Genomic DNA, 27,992 nt, shown 5'->3' with positions numbered 1-27,992 from the left:
AGGACAGAGGATGAGATGGGTGGATGGCATCATTGACTCGATGGACATGAGTCTGAGTGAAATCCGGGAGTTGGTGATGGACAGGGAGGCCTGGCGTGCTGGGATTCATGGGGTCGCAAAGAGTTGGACATGACTGAGTGACTGAACTGAACTGATTCATAGAAAATTTTATTTTGCTCATTGATAAAGTAATATTTAATGGTCAAATATTTTGTATGCCACTCTAGTAACCCAGTCTGTATAAAATAAAACTAATGAACATATGTTACAAATGCTAAATAAATACACTGGTATTTTTTTGATACTATGAGATTAGGATTTTACGTCCCAATTAAGATTTTTATATCAAAGGTTTTTCTCTGGTAAAATATACAATGCAAAATTACCATTTAAACCGTTTTTAAGTGTACTATTGTGTGACATTGATTACATTCAGGTTGTTGTGCCACCATCACCATCAACTGTATCCAGAACTTTAAAAAAAATTTTCCCAACTGAAATGTGGTACGTATCAAACAACAACTGTTCATTTTATTAATTTTTTTAATTTTTTTTAAATTTTATTTTATTTTTAAACTTTACATAATTGTATTAGTTTTGCCAAATACTGTTCATTTTTAACATTAAGTCTTCTGATTCATAAACATGGAGCATTTATATGTGCATTTATTTTCTCTTATTGGAGAAAGAAATGGCAACCCACTCCAGTATTCTTGCCTGGAGAATCCCAAGGACAGCGGAGCCTGGTGGGCTGCCCTCTATGGGCAGCCCAGAGTCGGACACGACTGAAGTGACTTAGCATTAGCATTATTTCTTTTAGCAATACTTTGTAGTCTTTCACTTCCTGGTTTATGCCTAAGTATTTTACTCTTTTTGATGCTATTATAAATAGAACTGTTTTATTCCTTTTCTGATACTCATTGTTATTGTATAAAAACACAGCTGACTTTTATGTTTGAGTTTGTATCTTGATGAGTTTATTAGTTTTAACAGTTTTTTTGTGGAATTTTTAGATTTTATACTTACAAGGTCATGTTGTTAATCAACAGAGATAATTCTGCTATTTCCTATCCAGTTTTGTTGTCTTTTACTTCTTTTTCATGCCTAATTACTCTGGCTAGGATTTTCAGTAATAATGTTGAATAAGTATTTCACCTAACTTTTTCAATATTAGGTAATATTTTTTAGGTTGAACATAATTTTCTCGGTTGATAATAATTCTGTGTGAAGGAAAACTTCTAGCAGGCTTCAGCTCTAACTAATTTTGTTCAAATAGCAAGAGATGTAATGAAAATTTGGCACTGTTGTTTTTTTCTATTTCGGTGTTGTGCTTTTTATGCTATTTTTTTCATCTGAAATAAATGTTAAGTCAAACATTATGAGTTAGAGGTAATTTACCTCTCACTGAAAGGCTTTCATTAACTGAGAAGAAACAATGCTAAATGATGATTATATTGTTTCAATACCATCCCTACTTGATGTGGGGTATAAACTTTCCACTGTCACCCTATTACCTATTATCTTTTTTATCGTAGCATGACTCTAATTTAAACAACCAGTACCAACTTTGTACCCGTGGTATAGAATAGCTTTGAAACTACTTAAAAGCTACTTAAAAGGTTCTTTTAATATGTGGATATTAAATGATTTAGAAAATCAACTCATTTTGACCAAATGAAATCTGATTTATTATGATACAGGGCATCAGATCAGATCAGATCAGTCGCTCAGTCGTGTCTGACTCTTTGCGACCCCATGAATCGCAGCACGCCAGGCCCAAACTCATGTCCATTGAGTCGCTGATGCCATCCAGCCATCTCATCCTCTGTCATCCCCTTCTCCTCCTGCCCCCAATCCCTCCCAGCATCAGGGCCTTTTAAAATGAGTCAGTTCTTCTCATCAGGGTGCCAAAGTATTGAAGTTTCAGCTTCAGGGTAAGTCCTTTCAGTGAATATTCAGGACTGGTTTCATTTAGGATTGACAGGTTGGATCTCCGTGCTATCCAAGGGTCTCTCAAGAGTCTTCTCCAACACTGCAGTTCAAAAGCATCCATCCTTTGGCGCTCAGCTTTCTTTATAGTCCAACTCTCACATCCATACAAGACTACTGGAAAAACGAGAGCTTTGACTAGACAGACCTTTGTTGGCAAAGTAATGTCTCTGATTTTTAATATGCTATCTTGGTTGGTCATAGCTTTTCTTCGAAGGAGCAAGTGTCTTTTAATTTCATGGCTGCAGTCACCATCTGCAGTGATTTGGGAGCCCAGAAAAATAGTCTCTCACTGTTTCCACTGTTTCCCCGTCTATTTGCCATGAAATGATGGGACCAGATGCCATGATCTTAGTTTTCTGAATGGTGAGTTTTAAGCCAGGTTTTTCACTCTCCTCTTTCACTTTCATCTACAGGCTCTTTAGTTCCTCTTCACTTTCTGCTATAAGGGTGGTATCATCTGCATATCTGAGGTTATTGATATTTTTCCCGGCAATCTTGATTCCAGCTTGTGCTTCATCCAGTCCAGCATTTTGCATGATGTACTCTGCATACAAGTTAAATAAGCAGGGTGACAATATACAGCCTTGATGCATTCGTTTCCTGATTTGAAACCAGTCTGTTGTTCCATGTCCAGTAAAATTCTTTTATATTATTTATCAAATCTTTTATCTGAATCTTGAGAGTTTAATCATACTGTTACATTTGTAATTCTTGCTCTTAGTAGACTGTTTCTCTATGTTTTTCGTGCTCTTCTATTCAGAGTTCTTCCACTAGTGGGACTTCATGAGACTCTTTCATAGTATTTGAGGGCCTGTTCCCCAATAGGGATTTCATGTATTTCCTTCTCTGAGGGACTCAAAAGGCCATCACTAACCTGAGACCCTTTAATTATTAACTTCTTAGTTGGATGTTTTTTGAAACTTTTTTGTAGTGTGAAGTCATGCCCTCAAACCTATGTGTAACCCAGAGTTGTGTTTAAAAAGTCTCAAAGGTAACTTTTTTCTACTACTTAGGCTAAGACAGATACTGCTTTTTGGGGGGGTTTGTTCTGTTGTTTTTTCTAGTTTCTTAAATTGGGTACTTAACTTAATTTGCTGTTATTTAGTTGCTAAGTCATGTCCATCTCTTTTTATGACTCACGGACTATAGCTTGTCATCCTCCTCTATCCATGGAATTTTCCAGGGAAGAATATACTGGAGTGGCTTGCATTTCCTTTTCCATAATATCTTCTTGACCCAGGCATCAAACTCATGTCTCCTGTATTGTTAGATGGAATCTACCACTGAGCCAGCAGGGAAACCCCAAAGCATGCATTGACCTTTACCATCAGATGAAATTAGTACTTTATCAATTAGGATTGATAATTTTTTTTTATCAACAGGGTTCTTATGTGGCACACTGGAACAAGTAATAATGAAGCAGTCTGGTTTTTGAAACTCATATTCATAATTGCCAAAGTTCATTTCCCAGATTAGTACTTTCACTCAGTTCTTTATACTTACTCATCTTAATGTAATGGACTCTTAGAAAAACATGGTTTCTCACAATTCAAGTTCCAAAAATACTGAACCAGCTGCTAAAGTCTTTCTTTCTTGAGTTGCCTTTTGTCAGAGAAACACAGAGATGGCAAGATGGAAAGGAGGATGGAAGGATGAAAGGAAGGGTAGAGGGGGGAAACGAGGGAAGGAAAAGAGACGGAAGGGTGGGAGAAAGGGAGGAAAGCAACAGGTTGGCTCCAGAAATACAACTGCAGTTCAGAACAGAGAAAGAGAGTTGCTAGAGAGAGTTAACATAACATAAATATACATGGTATAATGGGCATGTACATGAAGTTTTATATATACAAAATAATGCCCACTGTTCAAACTGGTTTTTTAAAAGAAAGTTGCCCAGGGCCATAAAAGGGCTATCATACTTCAAAACCTTTTTTTTCATTATTCTATAAAATAATCATGCTAATATAGATGTGGATACTTAATAGTGTTCAGCATTTTTTAAAAATTAAGCTTTTAATACTCAAGTCTTTTATCCTTAAAGAACTTTATAATATTGAATATTTAAATTGGAGGATGAACATGTACATACTCATAATACATAGGTGGACTGGGAAATTTAACCCATAACTTCATTATTGCTTCCCAGAGAAAATTCCTTATTACACAGAAGGGGGAGCAAATATTTCCTATATAACAAGTTATCCCTGGGACAGTAATTATTACCAGGGACCCAAAGTAAGACTTTACTTGTATACTTGAAAAACATACTTCAGTGTATTTCAGCTGGTTTAGGTTGTCAAAAATTTGTGTTCAGGAAGATGTTCAAAAACTATATAATCATCTTTTGAAATATTATGCCGTTTAGCTTGCAAAATCAGTTCAGTTCAGTCACTAAGTCATGTCGGACTCTTTGCGGCCCCATAGACTGCAACACGCCAGGCTTCCCTGTCCATCACCAACTCCCGGAGCTTGCTCAAACTCATGTCCATCGAGTCAGTGATGTCATCCAACCATCTCATCCTCTGGTGTCCCCTTCTCCTCCTGCCTTCAGTCTTTCCCAGCATCAGGGTCTTTTCCAGTGAGTCAGTTCTTTACATCAGGTGGCCAAAGTATTGGCGTTTCAGCTTCAGCATCAATCCTTCCAATGCATATTCATGACTGATTTCCTATAGGATTGACTGGTTGGATCTCCTTACAGTCCAAGGGACTCTCAAGGGACTTCTCCAACACCCCAACAATAAAAAGTGCCTTTAAAAGTGCTAGTAGTTTGATAATTTGTTTTTAATGACAACCAAGCGGCACTGTGGTAAAGAATCCACCTGCTAACATCTCCAGGAGACACAGTGCATGCAGATTCGATCCCTGGATCAGAAAGATCTTCTGTGGAAGGAAATGGCCACCCACTCCAGTATTCCTGCCTGGAAAATCCCATGGGCAGAAAAGCCTGGTGGCCTACAGTCCATCAAGCCGCCAAGAGTTGGGCACTACTGAGCGCACACACACACACAAAGCAAATATACATGCAGTACACAAATACATATTTGCATAGTTCCCTTGTAAATACATAAACTATATTGGAAGCTGTCCTAATTATATAAAATGTTAATTTGAATCTGGCTTTTCAGTTTTTTCCATGAAAGTATAATAGGAAGGACAGCTATTATGAATAGGTATAGTTGGGAAGATCTTCTAGAGAAGGAAAAGGCAACCCACTGCAGTATTTCTGCCTGGAAATCCCATGGACAGAGGCACCTGATAGGCTAGTCCATCAGGTCGCAAAAGAGTGGAACACAACTTAGCAACTAAACAACAAACATTGTGTTGATGAAATTAAATCTCTCCAAGTAAGTTGTGATTTTGCTGCTGCTGCTAAATCGCTTCAGTCGTGTCTGACTCTGTGCGACCCCACAGACGGCAGCCCACCAGGCCCCGCCGTCCCTTGGATTCTCCAGGCAAGAACACTGGAGTGAGTTGCCGTTTCCTCCTCCAGTGCATGAAAGTGAAAGTGAAGTCTCTCAGTCGTGTCTGACTCTTAGCGACCCCATGGACTGCAGCCTACCAGGCTCCTCCGTCCATGGGATTTTCCAGGCAAGAGTACTGGAGTGGGGTGCCATTGCCTTCTCCCAGTTGTGATTTTAGGCAAACCATTAAGCATTTTTTCATTTTAACTTTCTCTTATTTATTTATAATGTCTTTGAAATGTCATCTTTATCCACAGCATTTTAAAGAAACAATTTTGAAGCTTTAGAAAAATATAGAATGCTGAATAAATGCTAGAATATCGATTTTAGAGTTCAACAAAGGTAAAAATTGACAGATTAACCACTAATGTTGAAATCTTAGGGTCATATAAAAATTTGAATTGTATTTTTTAATTGATTCTGGAATTAAAATTACTTCAGCAACCTAGATTTTTAAAAAAAATCCAGCATGATCTATATTGTATACCATGGTATATAGCCAATATTCTATAATAACTTTAAATGGAGTATAATCTATAAAATATTGAATCACTATATTGTATATCTGAAATTAATATAATATTATAAATCAACTGTACTCCAGTTATAAACATATATATTTCCAGAAAACAATCCATCATGAAGTGATTCATAGACTCCAGTAATTATTTAAAATGCATTTATTGTCAGTTAAATCCAAAGTGAAAATTTGGGCTAGGGCACAAAATGATTGATGGTGGTCTAAAGGTACAAATTTCCAGTTATAAAATAAATAAGCTATAGTGATGTAATGTGCACTATGGTAACTGTATTTAATAGTACCGTATTGAATTTTCAAAGTTATAGTTCTTAGAAGTTCTCATCACAAGAAAAATAATTTATGACTGTGAAAATGGATGATAAAAGGATTTACTGTAGTCATTTCACAATGTATATATAAATATAGAATCATTATGTTTTATACCTGAAACTTATATTATTATATGTCAGTATATCTCCAAAAAACAGAGAGAGAAGTTGTTTGGTATCAACTAATGTAGCAAAACTATTGTTAGTTTTTCAGTTATTTAAATGCAGGTAACCTAAGCAGTAATCTACCTCCAACTACTATTTTTGACAAACTTTTAAAAAGGAAGTTTAGTTTGAACTTTTTTACTCAAGTACTATTTTAAGAATGTCTCGTAGTTTTAAATTTCTTCCTCAAAATAAACTTATTTCATTAAATGTTTGTCTTTAAATGATTTTATCTTCAACATTTAGGATGAAAATGTTATTTAAAATGTAAAATTTCTAGCATTTTTAATGTCATCTACTTAATTGAATAAGGCGGTACGTATAGGAGGTTATTGTTCAGCCTTCGCATGTAAATCAGCACAATAGTTTGTTGTTTGAAACGCTTTTGTCGTTTCAAAATAATCATGCCAGAAGATGTCGCTAGCTCTTGCTGTCCTGTGTGACTCTTTGTGACCCCATAGACTGTAGCCTGCAAGGCTCCTCTGTCCATGGGATTTTCCAGGCAAGAATACTGGAATGGGTTGCCATTTCCTCCTCCAGGGGATCTTCCTGACCCAAGGATTGAACCCATATCTTCTGCACTGCAGGTGGATTCTTTACCACTGAATCACTGGGGAAGTCCTAGAAGATGTCTCTAAGTTTTCAATTGTTGGCTTATTTTTTTTAATTCAAATAGTTTTATTATATAAATATAATCCATTAATCTGAAGTCACCTTATATTTGTTGTGCTTATTTATATTTCTGTATATTTACATTTCTAATTATTTGCATTCCAAAAATATATAAAGTTTAAAAACACTAAGGTATTTCTGTCTAAGTAGGGTCAAAACTACTATTATTTTTAAATTATTTTGACTATAAAGAATTCACTATAAATGAATCTGGCTTAAAAAAGCTCACTCCTAACAATTGTTTGTATTAAGTAGAAGAGAAGTATTTGATTGTATGATCCTGTGATGATTTATACTTTAAATACTGAGCCATTCTTTTTATGTTGAAATGTTGATAAGGAGCAATATACTTTTCAGTGGATATAGTCCTAGCCTCCTGAATCCTGATCTGAGTGGTGGTCGAGGAACAAATATGAGTGACAGGCTTAAGTACTGAGCTTAAAACAGTTAATTTTTCCCACCCTTCACAGTGGAATGATGAGAGCATAGGTAGTGGAAACCACAGCAGGCCACTTGGTACTGTTGACTTAAGTACAAACAGCAGTGGAAGTGTATAGCCCTTTGGGAAGCTTTGTGACTGAACAAGAATGCTGGAGTTATTTTGATAAGAGAGCCGCAGTGTAGCCAAAAGTCTGATCATCCCTGAGCTCTGAAACAAGCCAAGGATGAAGAACTGAAGCGTTTGCTCTTCCAGATGAACAAAGATAAATTCAGTTAGCAAAATAAACTCAGTATTTTAGTCAATTTGCAACAAAATGGTGAAAGAATTGAACTGTATATTTTAAACCTTGGCATAAAGACCTGTGGGAAAATAGTCAGCATCTCCAATTCTGGCTCAATTTTTGCTGTACATTTAGAAATTGAACAGAAAATGAGTGCACAGACATATTTAACAATACCACACAAAATGTTGTAAATCCAAAATGAAAACTGAAACTACATGAAGAAGGAGAGCAAAACTCTCTCTTAGGAGTGCTTGCTTATTGAATTTGAAGCCACAGTTTTCTTAGCGTTCCTGCTCAGTATACTTAGTAGTGTTAAAAATCAAGGTCTTGTTGATTTGAGATTTTTTTTTTCCCCCTGTAATTTCCATTCTTGAGGTTATAATGTTCTTCTGAGTGTTAGAGCGAGAATTTAATCTCTGAGTTCTTCTGCTCAAAGAACCAATTCATAGAGAAAGGCATACTGACTACATTATGTAGTCTTTTACTGAATTTGACTTTGTAAAATGTGTCTTTCTCTGGTATTAGTTTGTGCTTTTCATTAGATGTTGTGTTACTTTAGACAGCTAATGAAAAATCTTCATTTGTATATAGCTTCTCAAATTCTAGGAATTTCAATTTTAGTAGATTTAGGACCATTTATTTTTATTTTTTGGGGGAAAACGTTTAGATGAAAACATCTATATTTATTTTGGGGAAAATGTTTAGATGCAAACATCACCAGCAATGAGCAGTTTGCTTTTCTTGGTGTAATTGAACAAATAATGATTATACTGTTTTCAGGTGTTAAGACTATAATTTTCTGTCACACTGAATCACAGGACACTATTGCTTTGCTGTGCTTGGTGCCTAGTGAACATGTGCCTGTTGTTTTGTGAAAATCTTCTCTATTTGATCTCCTTTCGGAGATTCAAGGAAATTGAATTTTCTTCTGATTGAAAGTTGTTGTAGAACTGAGGTCAAGGGAAAAACTTCATATAGGATGCACTAATGATGCTAAAGCTGAAACTCCAGTACTTTGGCCACCTCATGTGAAGAGTTGACTCATTGGAAAAGACTCTGTTGCTGGGAGGGATTGGGGGCAGGAGGAGAAGGGGACGACAGAGGATGAGATGGCTGGATGGTATCACTGACTCGATGGACGTGAGTCTGAGTGAACTCCGGGAGATGGTGATGGACAGGAAGGCCTGGTGTGCTGCGATTCATGGGGTTGCAAAGAGTCAGACATGACTGAGTGACTGAACTGAACTGTTACCTGTGTAGAGGTCACGTCTTTGGTAACAAACATAGGGTCTTTGGTTTTGTAAGAAGTTTTACTTGTCTCTTCTCTTCAGTTCAGTTCAGTCGCTCAGTCATGTCCAACTCTTTGCGACCCCATGAATCGCAGCACGCCAGGCCTCCCTGTCCATCACCATGTCCCGGAGTTCACTCAGACTCATGTCCATCGAGTCAGTGATGCCATCCAGCCATCTCATCCTCTGTTGTCCCCTTCTCCTCCTGCCCCCAAGCCCTCCCAGCATCAGTCTTTTCCAATGAGTCAACTCTCCGTATGAGGTGGCCAAAGTACTGGAGTTGCAGCTTTAGCATCATTCCTTCCAAAGAAATCCCAGGGCTGATCTCCTTCAGAATGGACTGGTTGGATCTCCTTGCAGTCCAAGGGACTCTCAAGAGTCTTCTCCAACACTATAGTTCAAAAGCATCAATTCTTCTGCACTCAGCTTTCTTCACAGTCCCTCTCGCATCCATACATAACCACTGGAAAAACCATAGCCTTGACTAAACGAACCTTTGTTGGCAAAGTAATGTCTCTGCTTTTCAATATGCTTAGGGGCTGTCTAATGCCTTGGCTAAGAGATTAGTGGCTTCTGCTCCAAAAAACTACCCATAAAAAAGAGTATTTTTGTATTGTCTTCTATTAAACGTTAAGGGATGTTTTGTGCTGATAGTTCACTACTCGTCATGAATCCTTAGCATTGGAAGTGAATATTTTTTTGACACTCAGAGCATCAACTAAGTGTTATAGATTCAATGTTTATGGCAAAGTAAATGTGCTGAAGTTATAAGTATGACAGAATGAGAAGGGCAAGAAGGTATAGCATACCAAATTCTATAGGATTGTATCGGTTTCTAAAGTAGTCCACTTGATGGTGATAATTGTACATGCTATTTGTGAATTATGCATTATATGTAATCACTTTTCTATCATGTTCTTATTTAATCATAATTGAGAAATAAATATCATTCTAATAACCATTTCGAAGTGGTGGGTAACAAATTCTGAGAGGTCAGATTACATGACTAGTGTCCGAAGTCCTTATCCTAGTACAGCATGTTGCCTGCCAAACTAAACTTAAGTGCATATAACGAGTATTTAAATATATATACATCTTTAAGGAAGCATGCTATGGTGTATTTGATCAGTTCACAGAGAATGGGTTTAGGTTGTCAAGTTGTTTTGAATATTTTCAATGGATAGCAAGGTTGGGATTTAAAAATAAATCCTTAATTAGGTAATCCATGAGTAATCACTGTTTCAGGCACCATCTCTTCCTACCTTTGAGACTGAAGCTGTTTATCTTCAAACCAGGATTTATTTTCAGCTGTTGAAAAGATTAAAAAAACAAACAAACAAACAACAACAAAAAACATCCAACAGACTTCTTCAGAAAGTTTGTTAGTACCAAAGTTAGGACCTTATACATAACTGGAATTCATTATGTATTTGTTGAATTGAATAAGCTTATGTTCTCTACCTCTAATTAAGAGACTTCTAACCACATAAGTCATTTAAAAAGTCTGGCATTGAATCTGCTAACTTTTAAAAGTCCTCTTACTATTAAACTATATGAGGCATGATGCATGCTTTGCTGTTTTTTAAATCATGCTAACTATGGTATATTTTTCTATGGTTGTTGTAGATTCATACATAAATGTGCCTTAGTAGGGTTAGACAGACATTTTAATGGCAAGATAGTAAATATTGTAGGCTTTGTGGATCGTAGCATCTCTAAAGCAACTACATATCTCTGCTAAACAGTAGTCATAGGCAATAGATAAATGAGTGATGTGACTGTGAGGTAGTTAAACTTTATTTCCAAAAATAGAGCCAGATTTGGCCCTTGGCTATAGCTATTCTATAAGAAAATACTCATTAGTATGATCCTAACTTGTTTAGAGGAACCTGGAATGGCATGCATGTACACTGAAACTATGAAAATGATTTGATTAGTCTGTTTATATTATTGGCATTATATATAAGCACTTAGGTGATTTGCATTATCATATATAAATTATAAGGAATAATTGCAGGTGGTAAATTTTTACTTATATTTATTTATATGTATATAAATATTTTATAAATATGAATGTGTATTATTTAATATATAAATATAAGCATTATTGTTTATTTATATTTACTTATATTTACTTAAATGGTAAATTTTTACTTATATTTATTCAAGTTAAAAACTATTGTTGTTGTTATTTCTTATCCCAGGGAGATTCTGTCCAAGCTGTTGATGATTCACCATTCTCAGATTCTGTTACCTTGGAACAGACTACAAGTAACATTGGTGGATCCAGTGGTCGTGTTAGTCTATGGATGCAGTGGGTGCTCCCCAAAATTACTGTAAAGCTCTTTGCTCCAGATCCTGACAATAAAGCCATAGGTATAGGGTTACTTTTCTACTCTACAGATAAAATATTAAACACTGTTTTTAGAAGAAATTGGAGACCTTGTTTTATTTAATCATTGTCATTTAAGTCAAACATCATTAGATCTAATTCAAGTGATTTCTGTTAGCAGTACTAACGTGGTGCCTATATTACCTCAGTTCTGTCTTGTTTGTATTAAAATTCACTCCAAAAGCCATGAGGTAATTTTTTTTTTTATTGTGGTAAAAGTCACCAATATAAAACATATTATTTTAACTGTATTTGTACTTTCTTCAGTGGTCATATCACTGAAAATATTGCAGAGATTGTTGACTGATATTAGATGTAATACTTCATACATTAACTGGTATTTCCCTTATTTTGAAATAAGTATCCTATCTTATTAATTTTGATGCATATATTAATATTAATTTTGTAGTTATTGTAAATTTTTATGTGGTTAGTGAACAGAAACTCTCAGTCCCTCTGTACATGTCAAGGATATATATGGCAACATTAAATGTAAAATTGAAAGTTTTTATGTTGATTGTGAGCCCTATACTAATTTAGTATTTGCTTCCTATTGCAGAACTTTGTATGGTCAGTGAACTAGAAGATCTCAGTGCTTCAATAGATGTCCAGGATGTGTACACTAAAGTGAAATGTAAAGTAGAAAGTTTCAATATTGATCACTATAGAAGCAAGTAAGTAATGAATAATGAATATGGGAAAAACTATTTTCTTTGACCAAAGTCTGTGAAAGAATTTTTATATTTTAATTTGATTAGTTATTTTAAAAAATATTGTAGTAATTCCCAAAGATGGTTCTTAACAGATATATTAATTTTACTTAGTATCATTCATATATGGAATATAATAAAGTTTTATTTTATAAGAGGGCAAATCTGTTCCTAAGTATCTACCTTGTCATATTGAATGAAATAAGCTGCTTTTACTAATCACTTGACAGTTTGTTGTGCATGTTGTATATTTGCTAAGATGCCTGGGACACAGCTAATGGCTTTGGGTTTTGCTGTGTACTCCTCATCCACTCCCTATACCATTATAGAAGTAGAGCAGCTTCTCATGTTCCTTACAACTTTGAGGACTTCCTAACTCACAGAAGATTAATGTACCTATGGTATTAATAGATGTTCCTATAACCATATTTTTCCTTTCTAATAAATTTCTACCAAAAGGAGATTATAAATAAGTATGATTTGTTTATAATATTGAATGATGGTAGTAAAAAAATAAAGTTTTAGATATTTTCATAAAGATACATATATAACAACTTATCATCAGTTTTTCCCAAATAAAAATACAGATGCCTTTGGGGTTATTTTGCTTTATAACACTACCCTGAAATGTTTTTTTTAATAATTGAAATATGATTTATATACCGTAAAACTCACATATAGTTTTTAAAAGCTGTTTTCTAAACAGCATCATATTTTCATTTTCATAGTATTTTGGCAAAGAAACAGCCTTAAAGTCCTTTTTTTTCCCGTTTTCATATTTATTCATCAACAATTAAGTGTCTGCAAAAGTACACATTTCTGTACCTTTATCAATGCATTATATACTCTAAAAACCAAAGTCTTGTATAAGAGATGTCTAATTCTACATTTAAACATTTGAGTTTTCATTCTTTATTATGTATATCATTTATGTAAATAACTCTCAACTCTGTCAAAGCCAAAAATTGTGTCAAAATTTCGATGGTAAAAATATTTTGCTGGGTATATATTAAGACCTGTTATAATAGTATTATTTTCCCAAGTGTATGATAATTGTTTCTGTTGGAATAACAGTGAATCAGTGATTGATTTTTGATAATGCAGTGGTTCAGTTCCTTTTGAATGGTATATCTCCATATCAAAATGATCCTAGCAAATATATGTGAATTTTATTTTATTGCTGAAATAATTTCTTGATTATGTGAATATTACAATTTATGTTGTAGATTATCAATGATTTTGCTGTTAATTTTATGTAAATTTTAAATATTTAGATAGTTTATTCATTCTTTTAATCAAACTGTTTATTAAGTGTATATTATATCCCAAGCACTATGCTAAGCACTAGGGATGTAGTGTTCAACAAAAATAGACATAAACCATACCCTTATGGACCTTAGAGTCACATGTGCTTGTGCTTAGTTGCTCAGTCATGTCCGACTCTTTGCGACACCATGATCTGTAGTCCACCAGGCTCCTCTGTCCATGGGATTCTCCAGGCAAGAGTACTGGAGTCTAAGCCACAAGGGGAGCCCAGAGTCACATGAATGAGATAGAAAAATAACCTTGGTAAATATATAATTTACCATTAAGACAGTTGCTCTCTGCAGAACTACCAGGGTGTGGTGCTAATGTGAATTGTTCTATTGATTGCTTTGTCAGTTCCACGTTTTAGTTCAGTGTAGTACTGTTTACATCATAACGACTTGAAATAGTTGTATATGCTCAATTTCTTAACTCAGAAAAATTGAAGAGAACAGATAAGGTGAACTTATGTTTTCCAGGCCAGGGGAAGGTTGGCAGTCAGGACATTTTGAAGGAGTATTTCTACAGTGCAAAGAAAAACCTGTGGTGAGACTCATTTAGTAATTATGACTTTTTAAAAATATATTATAAACTGTTTATCTTTGTTCTTTCATGCAGTGGGGCTAATGATTACAAGAATTAGAGCTCAGCAAATTCTTTTTGACCTATTCTCATAAAATTACATTACAAAGTAAAACTATTCCTTTAAGTTGCTTTTGTTTTGTAACCATTTTCCTGTTATAGCAATTAAGTAAATTTTTAATAAGATCAAGGTAGGATTGCTTTTATTAATATACTTTGTCATTAATGTGTTAGTATGTTGATCTTCTAGAAGTTTTTCCTAAGTTTTTCCATAAGTGAGTTCATGTTGGATTGTCCTTTATTATAAATTAAAAGTAGTCATTTACACTAAAAGCAACAATTTTTTGTTTACTTCCATTAACAATGCTTTTGCAGAAGATGGTGCAGACAGAGGCCATACCTAGCAGTGGCTCAAACCTAAACCTTTGCAAACTTGAGCAAAATTAAAACTGTCCAGATTTTTTTTTTTTGCTTATGGCTTTTATTGCTTTTTGTCTTTTCACCTTCTTTGCTCCTGTCCATCACCTCAAGCCTTGGGGAAGAGTGTTGGTCTCTGGGGCAATGTGGAGGTGTCTTCCTTTCCTGTACTGACAAGCTGAACAGACGCACCTTGTTGGTTCGACCCATCAGCAACCAGGACCCTTTCAGTAATTGCTCTGGCTTCTTTCCTTCTGTAAGAAATCATTTTTAAATTACGCTACAGAACTCCCATTAACAGGAACCCAGAGAAGGAATGGAACTATCCATAGAGTCAACTCTTGATTTTTATCTTTCTCTGTATCTTTCGCTTTATAAATGAACTATTATGTATTCTTAAATTATAGACTGTTTGCACTATAATCCAGTTTGTTTCTGGGTTACTTGAATATGCTGGTTTATTGAATATAAACTAATTTTATCATCATCATTGGAAAATCAAAGTGGGATGTTATGTATGTTTGTTAAATTGTACATATACTGACTGATCAAGAGTTGACCATACTGCTTTCGTTATTCCTTTTATGATTCTTCCTTGCACTGCTTTTTCCCCTATTATTATGCTGTTTCCTTCTCAGAACTAACTCCAAGTGCCTTATTTATTTGGTGCCTCTTAAGTCTGGACAAGGTTGTACATCTGTCAATTACTAGATGAAAGAGGAATACTAGACTGTATACCAGTGGGTTTTAGAAATTTAAAACTTTTTTTTCCCCTGGTGGTATAAAATATCTGAATATATTATTAAGCTAGTTCTTTTAAATGATATTTTTAAGTCAATAAAAATACATGTAAATTTTAAATATTGAGTAGATTTTCACAATGGTAATAGAAATCCTCTTAAGAAACTATTAAGTGCAAATGTTATTATTTTCTCAGCATCTGAAAACTAGTATTTATTTCCCCTTTTTTTGTAACTTAAAAGGAATTAAGACATATATCTTTAAAAATAAAGTGTAAAAATTAGCCAAATATTTTAAATAATTGTGTTCTTAGATTTAGTGTTTAACGCGGCAATTGCATAGCAAATACTAGTTTCTGATTTGATTTTTTAATTTTTTCTGGTCTAGTCTGGATAAAAATTGTCCCTAAATGTGGCCTTTGTATTAATGGACATTCTGTTTAGATTTATTTTCTTCTCTTTAAATGTTCATTAGCATCCATGAGAAGCTTTCTTAACAATTTTAACATGTATTCATGAAAGCAAACCAAAATTATTGTTAATGTGTTTTAGAATTTTATCAATTTTTCTAAATTTTGAATTTTCTTAACATTTTAATAATTATCATTGGCCTGACTTTCATTTTAAGTAGTAGAAAATATTATTATTACTTTATGAAAGGTAATACTTATTTCAGTTCCAGCTAGTATTCATCCATACTTGATGTCTTTTCACTCATTCTACTAGCGCAGGTAGGAATGCAGCACTTTACCACACTTTCTCTCATGGGCATTTACCTTTTAATACCTGCAGTCAACATGTTTAAAACTATCTTTACCAAATCAAAACATTTGTACTTCCAAACGCCTTTTATACTATTTCCAGGATTCAAATGTTGCCATTAATTAAGCTTTGAGGTGATTCATCTGGATTATGGTTGGTTCTACCCCTCAACACCTTAATCCCCAGTTGAGACACCTAGAGACAGTGTGGCTGTGGCCTCTCCCGTTGCAGCCACCCACAGCACCCAGGTCCATCTACGTTTGCCCGCAGTTCAGCATCATAGTGATGAGATTGCAATCACTTTTTCTTGTTTTACTGTATTTCCTTTTGTTTTGAGGGTAGAAAGCCAAAAGAGAGGGAAATAAGATAAAATGAAGTGAGAAAGTTGGACAAAGTAAAAGATGTTCTGTGGGCAGGACAATTATATGAAAAGTTATTATATTGCATATCTATTTAATGCTTACTTTACAAGCTCTTTTTAATGGTCAAAAAGTTGATTTTGAGATACTTTTGCAAAGGTAAATTTTATCTTGTCTTTCTTCACTATAAAATCCAAATTTAAAACAAAATTAACAGAGCACTGAGTTTCATACTATTTTATTCTCATTGTGTGATAGGCAACAAAATGAGAAGCAGAAAATAGAAGTAGAAGAAGAGGTTTACTGATGATGGAATAACGTAGGCTCTGACATATTGTTGCTTTGCTCCTTCTCACTTTTTTCTTGTTTATGTGAATGTATTTCCTTCTTTTTCATTTTTCCTGGTTCACTTCCTCTCTTAACATCACTCTTTGAACTCCAATAACTAAAAATCTTCATCAAGCCTTGGGAAGAGGGGTTGTATTTTGAGTAATTATACTTTAATTTGCAAAATAGAATTTTATGTACATTAATTGGTTCAGGAAAACTTTTCTCAAAAATATCCTTTTTATATGTTGAGAAATTCAAATTACATGTTTTATTTTACCCTGCTCTTTTACTATAATTTTATAGTGTTCAATTTGAATATAAGTTTATTGGACAAGTTTTGTCACAAGTACTGAAGTTGTTATGATACAGTTTTCAGTCTTAATCAGATATTTATGTGTGTTAATATGGTATTAAATCCAGGGAATATGAGTTGAAAGAGAGTTGTTAGGTAGGTTTTATAAACAATATGATAGTCCCGGAAAATAGACAAGTTCTAAAAGAAAGCTATTTTTGTCTCATGATACCATTTTTTCTTTATATGCATTAAATGGTTAATTCAGTTATCAAAGTGTGATATCAGTGATGCTTGTCTTCATATATATTAGTGAGATTACAGAGGAAAATCTTTGTTTTTATAAATGTTAAGTCAAGTGAAGTCAATCAACTTTTCAGGTTGTTGATCACCAATGAAAATACATAGCATGGTTATTTCAATTTTTCTTTCATAAACCCTGTCTGACCCAAATTATGACAGCGTATTGCTACTTTTAATGAAAAATTATCAAGAATGAAAAGATAAATCTATATATGAACTGTTCCAAATTCTGAGTGTTGTAGAAAATGTAGAAATTATAGAAACAGGCACAAAGAGGTTAATTACCTCTCTCAAGACCTAGAACTACAACCCAGGATTCCTAACCTGAGTTCAGTCATTCTGAGTCTTAGAGGCTTTTGCCCTGTCTGTAGAATTGATTAGTAATGTGCTCGTTAAGTGTGTTTTTATTTTTTTATTTATATTAAACATCTGATTAATCATGGGGAAAAAATATTGACAATAACAAAAGATAATAGTACCAACCTAGATTGTTTTCTGCTTTCAAATTCTTTTTTTTTTCTTTTTGAATAAAATATGTATTGTGATTTCCTCTTTCTGGAACAGACAACTGCAAAGCTTCTAGATGGCTCTCATCAGCAGCATGGATTTCTGTCTTTGACATACACAAAAGCTGTAACAAAAAATGTTCGCCACAAGTTAACATCAAGAAATGAGCGAAGAAGTTTTCATAAGTTATCTGAAGGTTTAACAGATGGTTCCCCTCATTTTCTTCATGAAATACTTCTTTCAGCACAAGCCTTTGATATTGTCCTTTGTTTTCCTTTACTTAATGCCATTGCAAGTATATTTCAAGCAAAACTACCAAGGACCCAAAAAGAGAAAAGAAAATCTCCTGGTCAGCCCATGAGGACCCATACACTGACTTCACGCAATTTACCTTTGATTTATATCAACACAAGCGTAATCAGAATTTTTGTTCCAAAAACAGAAGAAATGCAGCCAAGTATTGAAGGTATTCTTTTTAGAATTTTTTTTTCCAGTCTTATTTTAAATAACTTTTAAATACTGTGTGTGTTTCTGACTCTGCTGATTACTAGAGTAAGAAATAGGAAATGTTTTTCTTTAGGTCTTTTGCTAATAAAGCTTATACTTTCTGTCATTTGTTTTGTTCACCTCCAATATTGTGTTCTATATACCTAAGATAACTAAAAATTGCTTTATAAAATTAGCCAACACTCCTCATACTGCACTAATGGAATAAATTATATTGGCAGTCTTGTGCGGCCATTCCCACTTTCTATCTCCAAAATGTTTTCATCACCCCAAGCAGTAACTCTGTACCTTACAGACTGAAGAATAACTCCCCCTTGCTTACTTTCTGTCTCTCTGAAATTGCCTGTTGTAGGTATTTCATATGAGTTGAATCAGAGAATATTTGTCCTTTTGTGTCTGGCTTATTTCGCTTAGCATAATGTTTTCAGGGTTCATTCATGTTGTATACCATGCATCATAATTTCATTTATTTTTATGGTAGAATAGTATCTATTGTATGGATATACCCCATTTTTTAAATCCAGTCTTCTATCAGACACTTGGATTGTTTCCACTGATGTTGTGAGTAATGCTGCTATATACTTGTCTGTTCAAACTCATTTTTGATTCTTTTGAGTATGTACCTCGGGGTTAAATTGCTGGCTTATATGGCATTTCTTTGTTGAGAATTCTATGGTGTTGATTAACCACCAATCTGCTTTGAAGCTTTTTTGACGAGGCAGGATTTGTAGTAGTTTCTGAATGATAGTATTGAGTCAACAGGAAGCATGACGGGAGCTCCCTGTTAGTAAAGGTGGTAGTACCTGTGGCTGAGCACCTTCACGATAGACAGAGGTCAGGGGTTTCATGGGTTGACCCTAGCCTCATTTTTCTGTCATACTCAGTGGTGGTTCATCAAAACAGGTTCTGTGCTTCATTGATTTGTATAGATGTCCAAAGGGATACTCACCTGGCTATTTGAGAAAAGGGAGGGAAAGGAAAAACTTTCTCTCCTTTGTGCATATATTTGTTTTGTTTGTTGGCTTATTGTTTTATGAACATTTAGTTAAATTTTATAATGAATACTGTGTATCACACAGTTTTGTTGATACTACTTTAAGTTTCCCATTTCCTTGCTGTAACTAGGAAAATCTTCAATTGGTTGTAATTACAGAAGGTTTCTAGACTCTTCCTAGTTTATTTTTCAAGCTCCTTTGTTCTTTTTTGGTGCTGCTTGTGGTGGGATTTTTAAGGTATAATTTCAAAATTGTGACCCTGAAGTACCTGCTAAGCATGTAACCTTGAATAAGAGCATATGAGGTGGAAGTTAGGGAAGGGACCTTGTTACAGCCATCTTTGGAAAATACTGTCTGCCACATTTCTCTGTGGACTTTTGGTTAATTTTGATCCTTTGCTTATATGAACACTTTGTGTAATAAACACCTTTTGCTGGTATTTTTCATGACTTGGGTGAGTATATATAGAATAAATTTCTAGCAAAAGAATTGCTAGATCAAAGGGTATCTACCTTAAAAATATTAAGGGGTGTCAAAATGCTCTCCTATAAATTGCCTGACCAGTTTATACTGTTTCCTTGGTGTCCTTGTAATAGGGATCTGTCATGCTTTTTGGTCTTTTGTCAGTCTCATTAGTGAAAAGTATACTTTTTTCCTAAAGAGTTGCTCATCTGTTCTTCGTCATTTATTAAGAACTCTGTGTGAAGCCTGTTGTTTGACCTGCATTGTATTGCACATATCTTTTCATGTTTTGTGTTTTTTTTTGCTATTTGACTCTGTGTGTGTGTGTGTATGTGTGTCTATGTGTACCCCTATATTTATATCAGCATGTATATCTTTGCTTATACCTGTTCTCATATCTGTATCTGAGATACTATCAATTGCCAAAACATGTGCCTATCCACTATATATATATATATATATATATACATACACACACACACACACACACACACATATACACACACATATATATATAATGTCTTGACATATTATGTTAAATTTTGGGGCCACTTTATCTTTCTTCATTACTGCTGTAATTCAAATGAGCATAATATTTTTAATCAGATTAATTAAACTGAATGGAAATTATGTCTTATTGAGTGTGATAGCATACTGAAATGTTGCCATTTCATACTTCTTAGCAGAAACTATAAAACTATCTCCAAGCAGTTTGTGTCTTTCAGAGATGATTGTCAAACTGAATGTGACTGTATTTCCCATTAGTGTACATAATCACTGGGTTACATATTATTGAACCTTCATTGTGTCTTCAGCTGAAAATATGTCAATAACTAATAGTACCTTTTGTTGATAGCTTAATGTGAGGTTGTCATTATAGTTGTGGCTTTATAAAAGTTTAACATTGCAGTGGCAAGTTCAAATACCTTTGAGATTTTAGATGTTTTATTATATAGAGTTTATACTGAGAATCTTAAAGGAAAATTGAAGTCTCTAAAATGTTTTTATTTCATATTGAATTTTTAAAAAACTTAGCTATGAACAACAGTCTTTTATTGTCTGACAATTTCATGAAGATTCTGCTCTTTTAAGCTTTTGGTTACTTAATCAAGCTCATAATTTCAGATTTGTTCTTAGCCTTTTCATTTTCAATACATACTCTCTTGCCTCAAGAAAAGATAAAGTCTTTCAGACGTATGTTTCATTTTACATGAAATGTACAAGTTTCGAATAGTTCATCTGTAAAATTCAATAATAAAAATATATTTAACATTCTAATATTTAAAGAAGTTATATTAAAGTCTGGTTTTTGACTTGAATATTGCTTGCTTTATGTGCAATTATTATCAAGATTCTGAATCTACAGGTGTTTGACTTCCAGCTTAAGCTATTTATTTCATAACAGGGCTGTTTTTTGGATCTGATATGAGTCTTCTAGAGTGAGTAGTTCCTCATGAGGCTCAATTTTTAAAAATACAGTTACAGCAAAGAAGGAAGGCATTCATTTTCATGTTGAAAATGCTTCTAGAGGGAACACTTCCTCATTTGGTCCAACTATTAAATGCAGGTGAAATAAACCAAAAAAGGGAAGCTTGTTTTGTTTTTTTTTTCTCCCCAGCTATCAAATAACTAAAGACATGACTCAGGGCGCTTTCTTGTATAAATACCTATTTTTTACTAGTTTTTCTTATATCTCTGGATACATTTTGATAAGCTGAATACTTTCTATAATAAAATTGATTATTTTAATTTAGTTCATGAATGATATGCATTAAATGCTTTTTATTATTATTATATAACTTTGTAGTCAGTTTAATCTAGTGAGAATACTTTTGGCTCTAAGAGAAACAGAATTCTGTTCTTGGATCTGGCTTTGTGTGTAACACTAAGGACGTCATTTTTCTTCCATATGTACCTCATTTACTGCAGTGTTTCTATTACATTTTAGACTTTCATATGGTGGGTAGTATCTGTAGCCTGGAAGAACAGTTAGCAAGTACACTAATCACACTTTTGTGGTATGGTCTGTTCTCCAGGCTTACTATTTATTGATTTAATTGATGCCTTCTGCTTAATCAGAGGTTTTACCCACATGAAACTATTTGATAAGCCTGACATAAAATGCAGGATCTGTGAAATGTAAACAGGTTTCATAGTATAAGCACCTATAATCAAGCCAGACCTCTAGTCATTTGAAAATAGTGTAACTTCATGAGAAGTAGTGTTTAATTTGATCTTTTTTGCTGTGGACATTCAAAAATATCATCTGTGTTGCAGCATCCACATGCTGATATTTATTATGATTGCTCATCTCTTTCTTCCCCCTTTGCTGTCTTTCCACTTCCCCTGCCATTTTGCCTCTCCCTTATGTACGTCTTATTCTGGTTCCTTCTTTTCCTCGCTGAATATCTTTCTTCTTATTTTTTCTGATTTTCCTAATTCTGACTTTCCTTTTTAGACTAATCTAAGTCAGACCATACCAAGTGTTTTGTCGAAGCAGCTGGAAATAATCTCTTAGCTTTTGCATTCTTTGGGCACCACAGTTTGGGAAATATGGATTGTATGCCTTTGTAGGCATGTTCTGTTCAGGATATTCCTGAGGTCTTGCAGAGCCAGTCCTTTTCTGTTCCATTTGTGGCAGATGATAATTCTTTGAAAGAAATTATGAATTTTACTATATGTTTTCTTCAAAACCCAGAAAATTGTATATTGTTAACAATTTTTAAACAATTTTGAACAGCTACTGCAGTAGACTCATCTGTGGGGAAAGAAGGAATAAATTTAATGTAAATTAATGAGGGCATCCAAAAAAGCTCTTTATTCCAAATAATTTTTTAAAAAGACATTGAATTAGCCAATGGCTTATAGAATTGTTTAGCTTTGTAACATCAGAACATGTGATAAATTTTTTTTAATTCAGTTTAACCAATCAGAATTAATATACCCTTTTACCTTTTCTTGTTTTCTGAAAATACTTACCTTAGTTTTAGGTTCCATTAGGAAATAGGACTTTTACACAAGTGTGAAATTACTATTTCTCAAGCAGTTCCACAGTAGAAATTATTAACATTAAAAAGTGCCTAGAATAGCAAGTTGAAAAGCCCTTATATATTAATCAGTTACTTGTTTTTTTCTTTCTTTACTGTTGCAGCCTTCAGCTCACATGTTACACCTTAAAGTGCTCTTGTGTGTTCCTATATGTGTGTTGTATTAGTACAATTATGTAAATTCAAACAACTTGGAGAATTTGTTACTGACTTTTTGATATCCTTTAATGTATTTGTAAGCAACAGTACAGTGTTGAAAACCAAAGGTTGAAAATCACTTGGGAGAAAAATGTAGTAGTATCACATCATGAAATTAGATAAATACGCTACTTCAGTATTACTTATATATAATTAATATTGCATGTTTTTATGTTGGGTGAATTATTTTATTGCCATTTTTAATTGTCTGTGCAGAGAAGTACTTAGTGGGATATAAAAGAAACAATGGACAGAGCATTGAATATTTCTATTTTAAGCATATTTTTTCTTGTCCTCATTTATGGTCTTATCTTAATGTATGTCTGTCCCATTCTTCAAAATTTCTCCTTATACATGAGGTTGTGCACAGATCCACTGTTTCCTCATGAATCTACTTTTTTCGTTACAGTTAATCAGACAGCAAAGGAAGATACCATGGTTCTGAAGATTGGCTCTGTTGCTATGGCTCCCCAGGCTGACAATCCCCTTGGCAGATCCGTCCTCAGGAAAGATATTTACCAGTAAGTTTATTTTCTTATGTCCAATTTTGCCAACAGTTTCATACTGCGAAGAAATACACTGATCAATAAAACTTGTATAGTGTGGCCTGCAGAAATACTTTTCATTCAGGATCTTTTGATATTTAAAACCAGGTTTTTCTGATTTTCTTCAGTTGTGGGTTTTTAAATTCATTCAGACAAATCAAGTATTTCTGTGAAGTGTTGATGAATAACAGAATGTAAGTACCAAGTCACCATAAAACTGAAGAAGCGCAGTTTGGAAAATTTTAGCAGACTTCAAATTTGACCAAATCTCTAATCACATGAGAAAATGAGGTCCTTTCTAGAACTACCACATCTTAGTGTAGTCATATTGTATCACACTGAAGCATTTTCTTAATTTAGCTATAAGCCATTATTTGAAATTTAGGACTGTGCATGTCATATGGATCAAAGCTGTAAAGAAAAGCAAACTTCTAAGGAGAAATTTCACAGTAAACACTTTCTGTGAAAATGCCATGCTCTGGATTTTGTCACTGAGTATTTGCAAACCACACCAAGCATATATGGAGAACTAAACTGGTGAACACATGTAATCAACATGATAAAAATAATATATCATTCATACTGAAGTTGGCACAGCTGCCAGACACAAAAGTACAGTTGCAAATAATACCAAGTGAGAAAAGTCACAGAAATACAGATGAACAAGTGTCTTATTTTTCCTGCTGGTCTGTTTTTCAGATGTTATATTCTCTTACTCTTACAAGAAATACATTTCTACTGTTCTCCAATAAATGTTACTGCTAGGAAAGATTCTGATTTTTATAATGCATTTACCACCTAGAGGATGACAACTATTTTTACTTTAAGTGGACCTATGAATTTTGTTTTCTCAATTTTTTCTGTTATTAGAGTTGATTTGTTGTTGTTTTTTTTTTTTTGCCTTTGAATTCTATATTTTGCTTACTTTGTTGTGTTACTTTTTTTTCTGGTAGCTTATAGTAGGCTTTAAGTAGGCTTTAGGAATCATCTAATCTGGTTTCCTTATTTATAGATTAGGAAATTGAGGAGCCAAAAGAATCACTGTCCCTAGTCAAGTAATGACAGAGCCAATATCACCACTCATGCTTTGACTTCCTTAGTATCTAAAGAAAGGATTACAGTAGAATCCTTTGTGGGTGAAAGCAATTTCATTTTCTAACATTTGGAAATTCTATCAGGTATATTTATCTTTTCTTTTCCACTTCAGAAATAAGTGGTCCTCAAAGAGTTTTCTACTTTACTTTTGGTGAAAGAAATATGTTTCTTATTAAAAGACCCTGTCACCATCAATAAAGTGAGTCACTAAAGGTATTAACTTCCTCTCCTCCTCTACCCTTTCTCCTTTCTGGCTCTCCAGCCGTCATTTATGAAGATGTGACTCTCGTCTTCCTGATTCATCGCTTCCTCCCTTTTGTCCTTCTTGAATGTTCTTTTCCCATCAGTCTCTCTCCTTACTCACTTCTTGATTTTTTTTTCGAGACCTAACTTTTCATTCCCTTTCTGTATTTTTCTTCATTCTTTACCTTTCTTCCCTTTACACATTTTTTCTTTCTTTACTTTCTGCCTTCTTTCACTATATCTCACTTCCTTCCCTGTTTCACTGTCTTAATAGTCTGACTTATTTGATAGGATATGGAATTACAATGCCAAAAAGTACATTAAGTCTGAAAATGTGCATTATCTCTTTAGATCTTCAGTGCCTCACATCCTGCCTCACAGAAAATATGTAAAAATATGTACACAGAAAGTACATAATGGCTGTTTTATGTTTCTAGAATAAATGCTCTTACTTTCTTTTTCTAATTGACAAAAAGCCAAGGCGCACACAGAATATTTATGTATTTTTCCAAAAGCATATGCTTCAGTTGCGGAGCATTTCAGAATCTATCTTAGAATCCTCTTCAGTTATTTTTAAATTCATACTTCTATCATTTAGTCCCTCCGCTGATTATGTGATTTAGCAATTTCATTCTCTTGTTCCCTTCCCATATGTTTTTACTTCCTCTTTCTTTTAATCTGCCTTTTGTGTTTCTTCTTTCTTTCTTGTTTTTGTAACTTCCTTAATGTGATAAATGGCTTCTGTAAAAAAAACCCACAACTATTATAGTTTATAATCAATAACTGGGTGCTCTCCCCTTAATATCAGGAGCAAGACATCACTTCTGTGTAGCGTTGTATTAGAGGTTGAAGACAGGGAAGTTAAATAGGAAAATGAAATAAAAAGCATTCAGATGGTAAGAAAGAAAAAAACTATATCTTTTTGCTGATGACATGATCTTATATATGGAAAATCCTAAGGCAGCCTCTGGAAAACTTTTGGGCAAATAAACTAGTTCAAGAAAGTTGCAAGATATAAAAAAAAAAGTCAGTGTACAGTTAACCCTTGAGCAATAGGTTCAAAATATGTGGATTTTTTTCTAATAGTAAATACATTACCACACAGCTCATGGTTGGTTGAATCTGAGATACAGAAGGGATGTGGAGGGCTGACTAATGGACTTGGATGCCTCTGGATTTTGGTGTTCCCAGCGGGTCTTAAAATCAGTCCTGCACAGGCACCAAGGAACGACTGTGTAAATACCAGTTCACAACAGCAATAAGCAAAGAACTATCCAAAAGTGAAAGTAAGAAAACAATTCCATTCATAATATCGTCAAAAAGAATTAAATTGTTACAAATAAATTTACCAGAAGAATCAGAAAACTTATACTCTGAAAACTACAGAATATTGTTGAAAGAAACTAAAGAAAATCTAAATACACAGAATTATAGCCCAAGTACATTGATCAGAACACTTAATATTGTTAGATGTCAATCCTTCTTAAACTGATCTGCAGATTCAATATGATCCACATCAAAATTTCAGCTAGCTTCTTTGTAGAAATTGGCAAAGTTTCTAAGATCTATAAGGAAATTATTCATATGGAATTTCAAGGGATTCCAAATAGCCAAAACAGTCTTCAAAAAGAACAAAGTTGAAGGACTCTCACTGCTAAATTTCAAAACTTATGACAAAACAATAGTAATCAAGCTAGTGGAGTACTGGTATGAAAGTAGGATATCTAGACCAATGAACAGAATTGAGAGTCCAGAAATAAACCGCCCACCACATTTACCGTCAGTGGTTTTTGATAAAGGAGCCAAGACAACTCAGTGGTAAAGAATACTTTTTTCAACAAATGGTATTTAGATATCTGAATATCCACATGAAGTTGGATCCTTACCTGACACTGTGTATAAAAATTAAGCCAAAAGGACCAGAAATGTAAAATTAAGAGCTAAAATTCTGAAACTTACAGGAGGAAGGGTAAGAGTAAGTCTTTGTGACCTTTGATTAGATAATGGTTTCTTTAAAATGACATCAAAAGCATAAGGGAAAAAAGAAAAAAAGATAAAATGAACTCTACCAAAATTATAAATTTCTGTGGTGCAAAGGACTCTGTCAAGAATGTGATAATCCACAGAATGGGAGAAAATATTTACAAATCACGAGACTTGTATTCAGAATATATAAAGAACTCTTAGAGCTCAATAATTGAAGGATAGATATATTGAGTTCAATATATTATTACAACTATTTTCCACTGTTTTTTTAAATCCTTTTTTCAGTGTGACTTCCAGCATTTTTAAATTTAGATTGGCGGCTTTGATTGTGGTTTGCATTATATTTCTATTGAACAGTGCAACACTGTAGGGAGGCCCATAAGAAATACAGGACATGTCACCCTTGAGACATTTCAAATGGAAGATGAATTGATTTTAGTTGGAGTTGTAAACCAACCCCAAAGACTGGACAGAAATGATCCACTCCTTATCCACACTGCCTTATGGGAAAAGATGTGCCTTCTCTGGGCAAAAAAACATTGACTTCTGTTTCCGTAGTCTTTATACATGGTATCTGATATGTATTAAAAAAAAGACAAAAAGATACCAAAAAAGCAGGAAAATTTGACCCATTATTAAGAGAAAATTTAACTAACAGAAAAAGACCCACAAATGACTGAGATTTGAAGTAAGTAGACAGAAGTTTGAAATAATTGTTATTAATACTGTAAAGAAATATGTTGAAAAGATGGAAGATTTCATATAAATGAGCTCTATTTAAAGTAAATTCCAAAACTGAATAATACAGTATCTGAAATTAAGGACTCCTTAGATAGCCATAATACCAGATGGACAAAGTAGAAGAAAGGATTAGTAAACTTGGAGATAGTTTCAGACAAATTATCCAAACTGAAGCATAGAGAGAGAGGAGGGACGAAGTAGAAAAGAAGAAAAGAACGTAAAAGAGAATAAAAGGAAAACCATGTGGAGTAGTCAGATGGTCTAACATATGTGTAAAGAGAGTACAAGAAGTAAAAGAAAGTAGAAGAAAGATTGAATGGAATA

At 33.9% G+C, this 27,992-nt stretch overlaps 1 protein-coding gene across 8 annotated transcripts in view; it reads left to right on the top strand.

The window, feature by feature from the left end:
- VPS13B (vacuolar protein sorting 13 homolog B (yeast)) overlaps positions 1–27,992 on the top strand; it is an 805,833-nt gene that overhangs the window by 425,745 nt on the left and 352,096 nt on the right. For 6 of the 8 annotated variants that reach the window (XM_010863525.1, XM_010863528.1, XM_010863522.1 and 3 more), the window contains exons 26-30: positions 11,355–11,526; positions 12,102–12,216; positions 14,671–14,812; positions 17,907–18,315; positions 23,468–23,579. In XM_010863525.1, coding sequence (XP_010861827.1) covers positions 11,355–11,526; positions 12,102–12,216; positions 14,671–14,812; positions 17,907–18,315; positions 23,468–23,579 — 950 coding nt within the window. Of the gene's footprint in view, positions 1–11,354; positions 11,527–12,101; positions 12,217–14,036; positions 14,104–14,670; positions 14,813–17,906; positions 18,316–23,467; positions 23,580–27,992 lie in introns of those variants that run through there. The other 2 variants (XM_010863529.1, XM_010863530.1) reach the window with 2 other exon arrangements.

This window comes from Bison bison, unplaced genomic scaffold (assembly GCF_000754665.1).
Source record: "Bison bison bison isolate TAMUID 2011002044 unplaced genomic scaffold, Bison_UMD1.0 scf7180017864491, whole genome shotgun sequence".
NCBI classification, from domain to species: domain Eukaryota; kingdom Metazoa; phylum Chordata; class Mammalia; order Artiodactyla; family Bovidae; genus Bison; species Bison bison.
The sequence above is the reverse complement of the archived record's forward strand: the minus strand, read 5'-3'. Positions and strand labels throughout refer to the sequence as shown.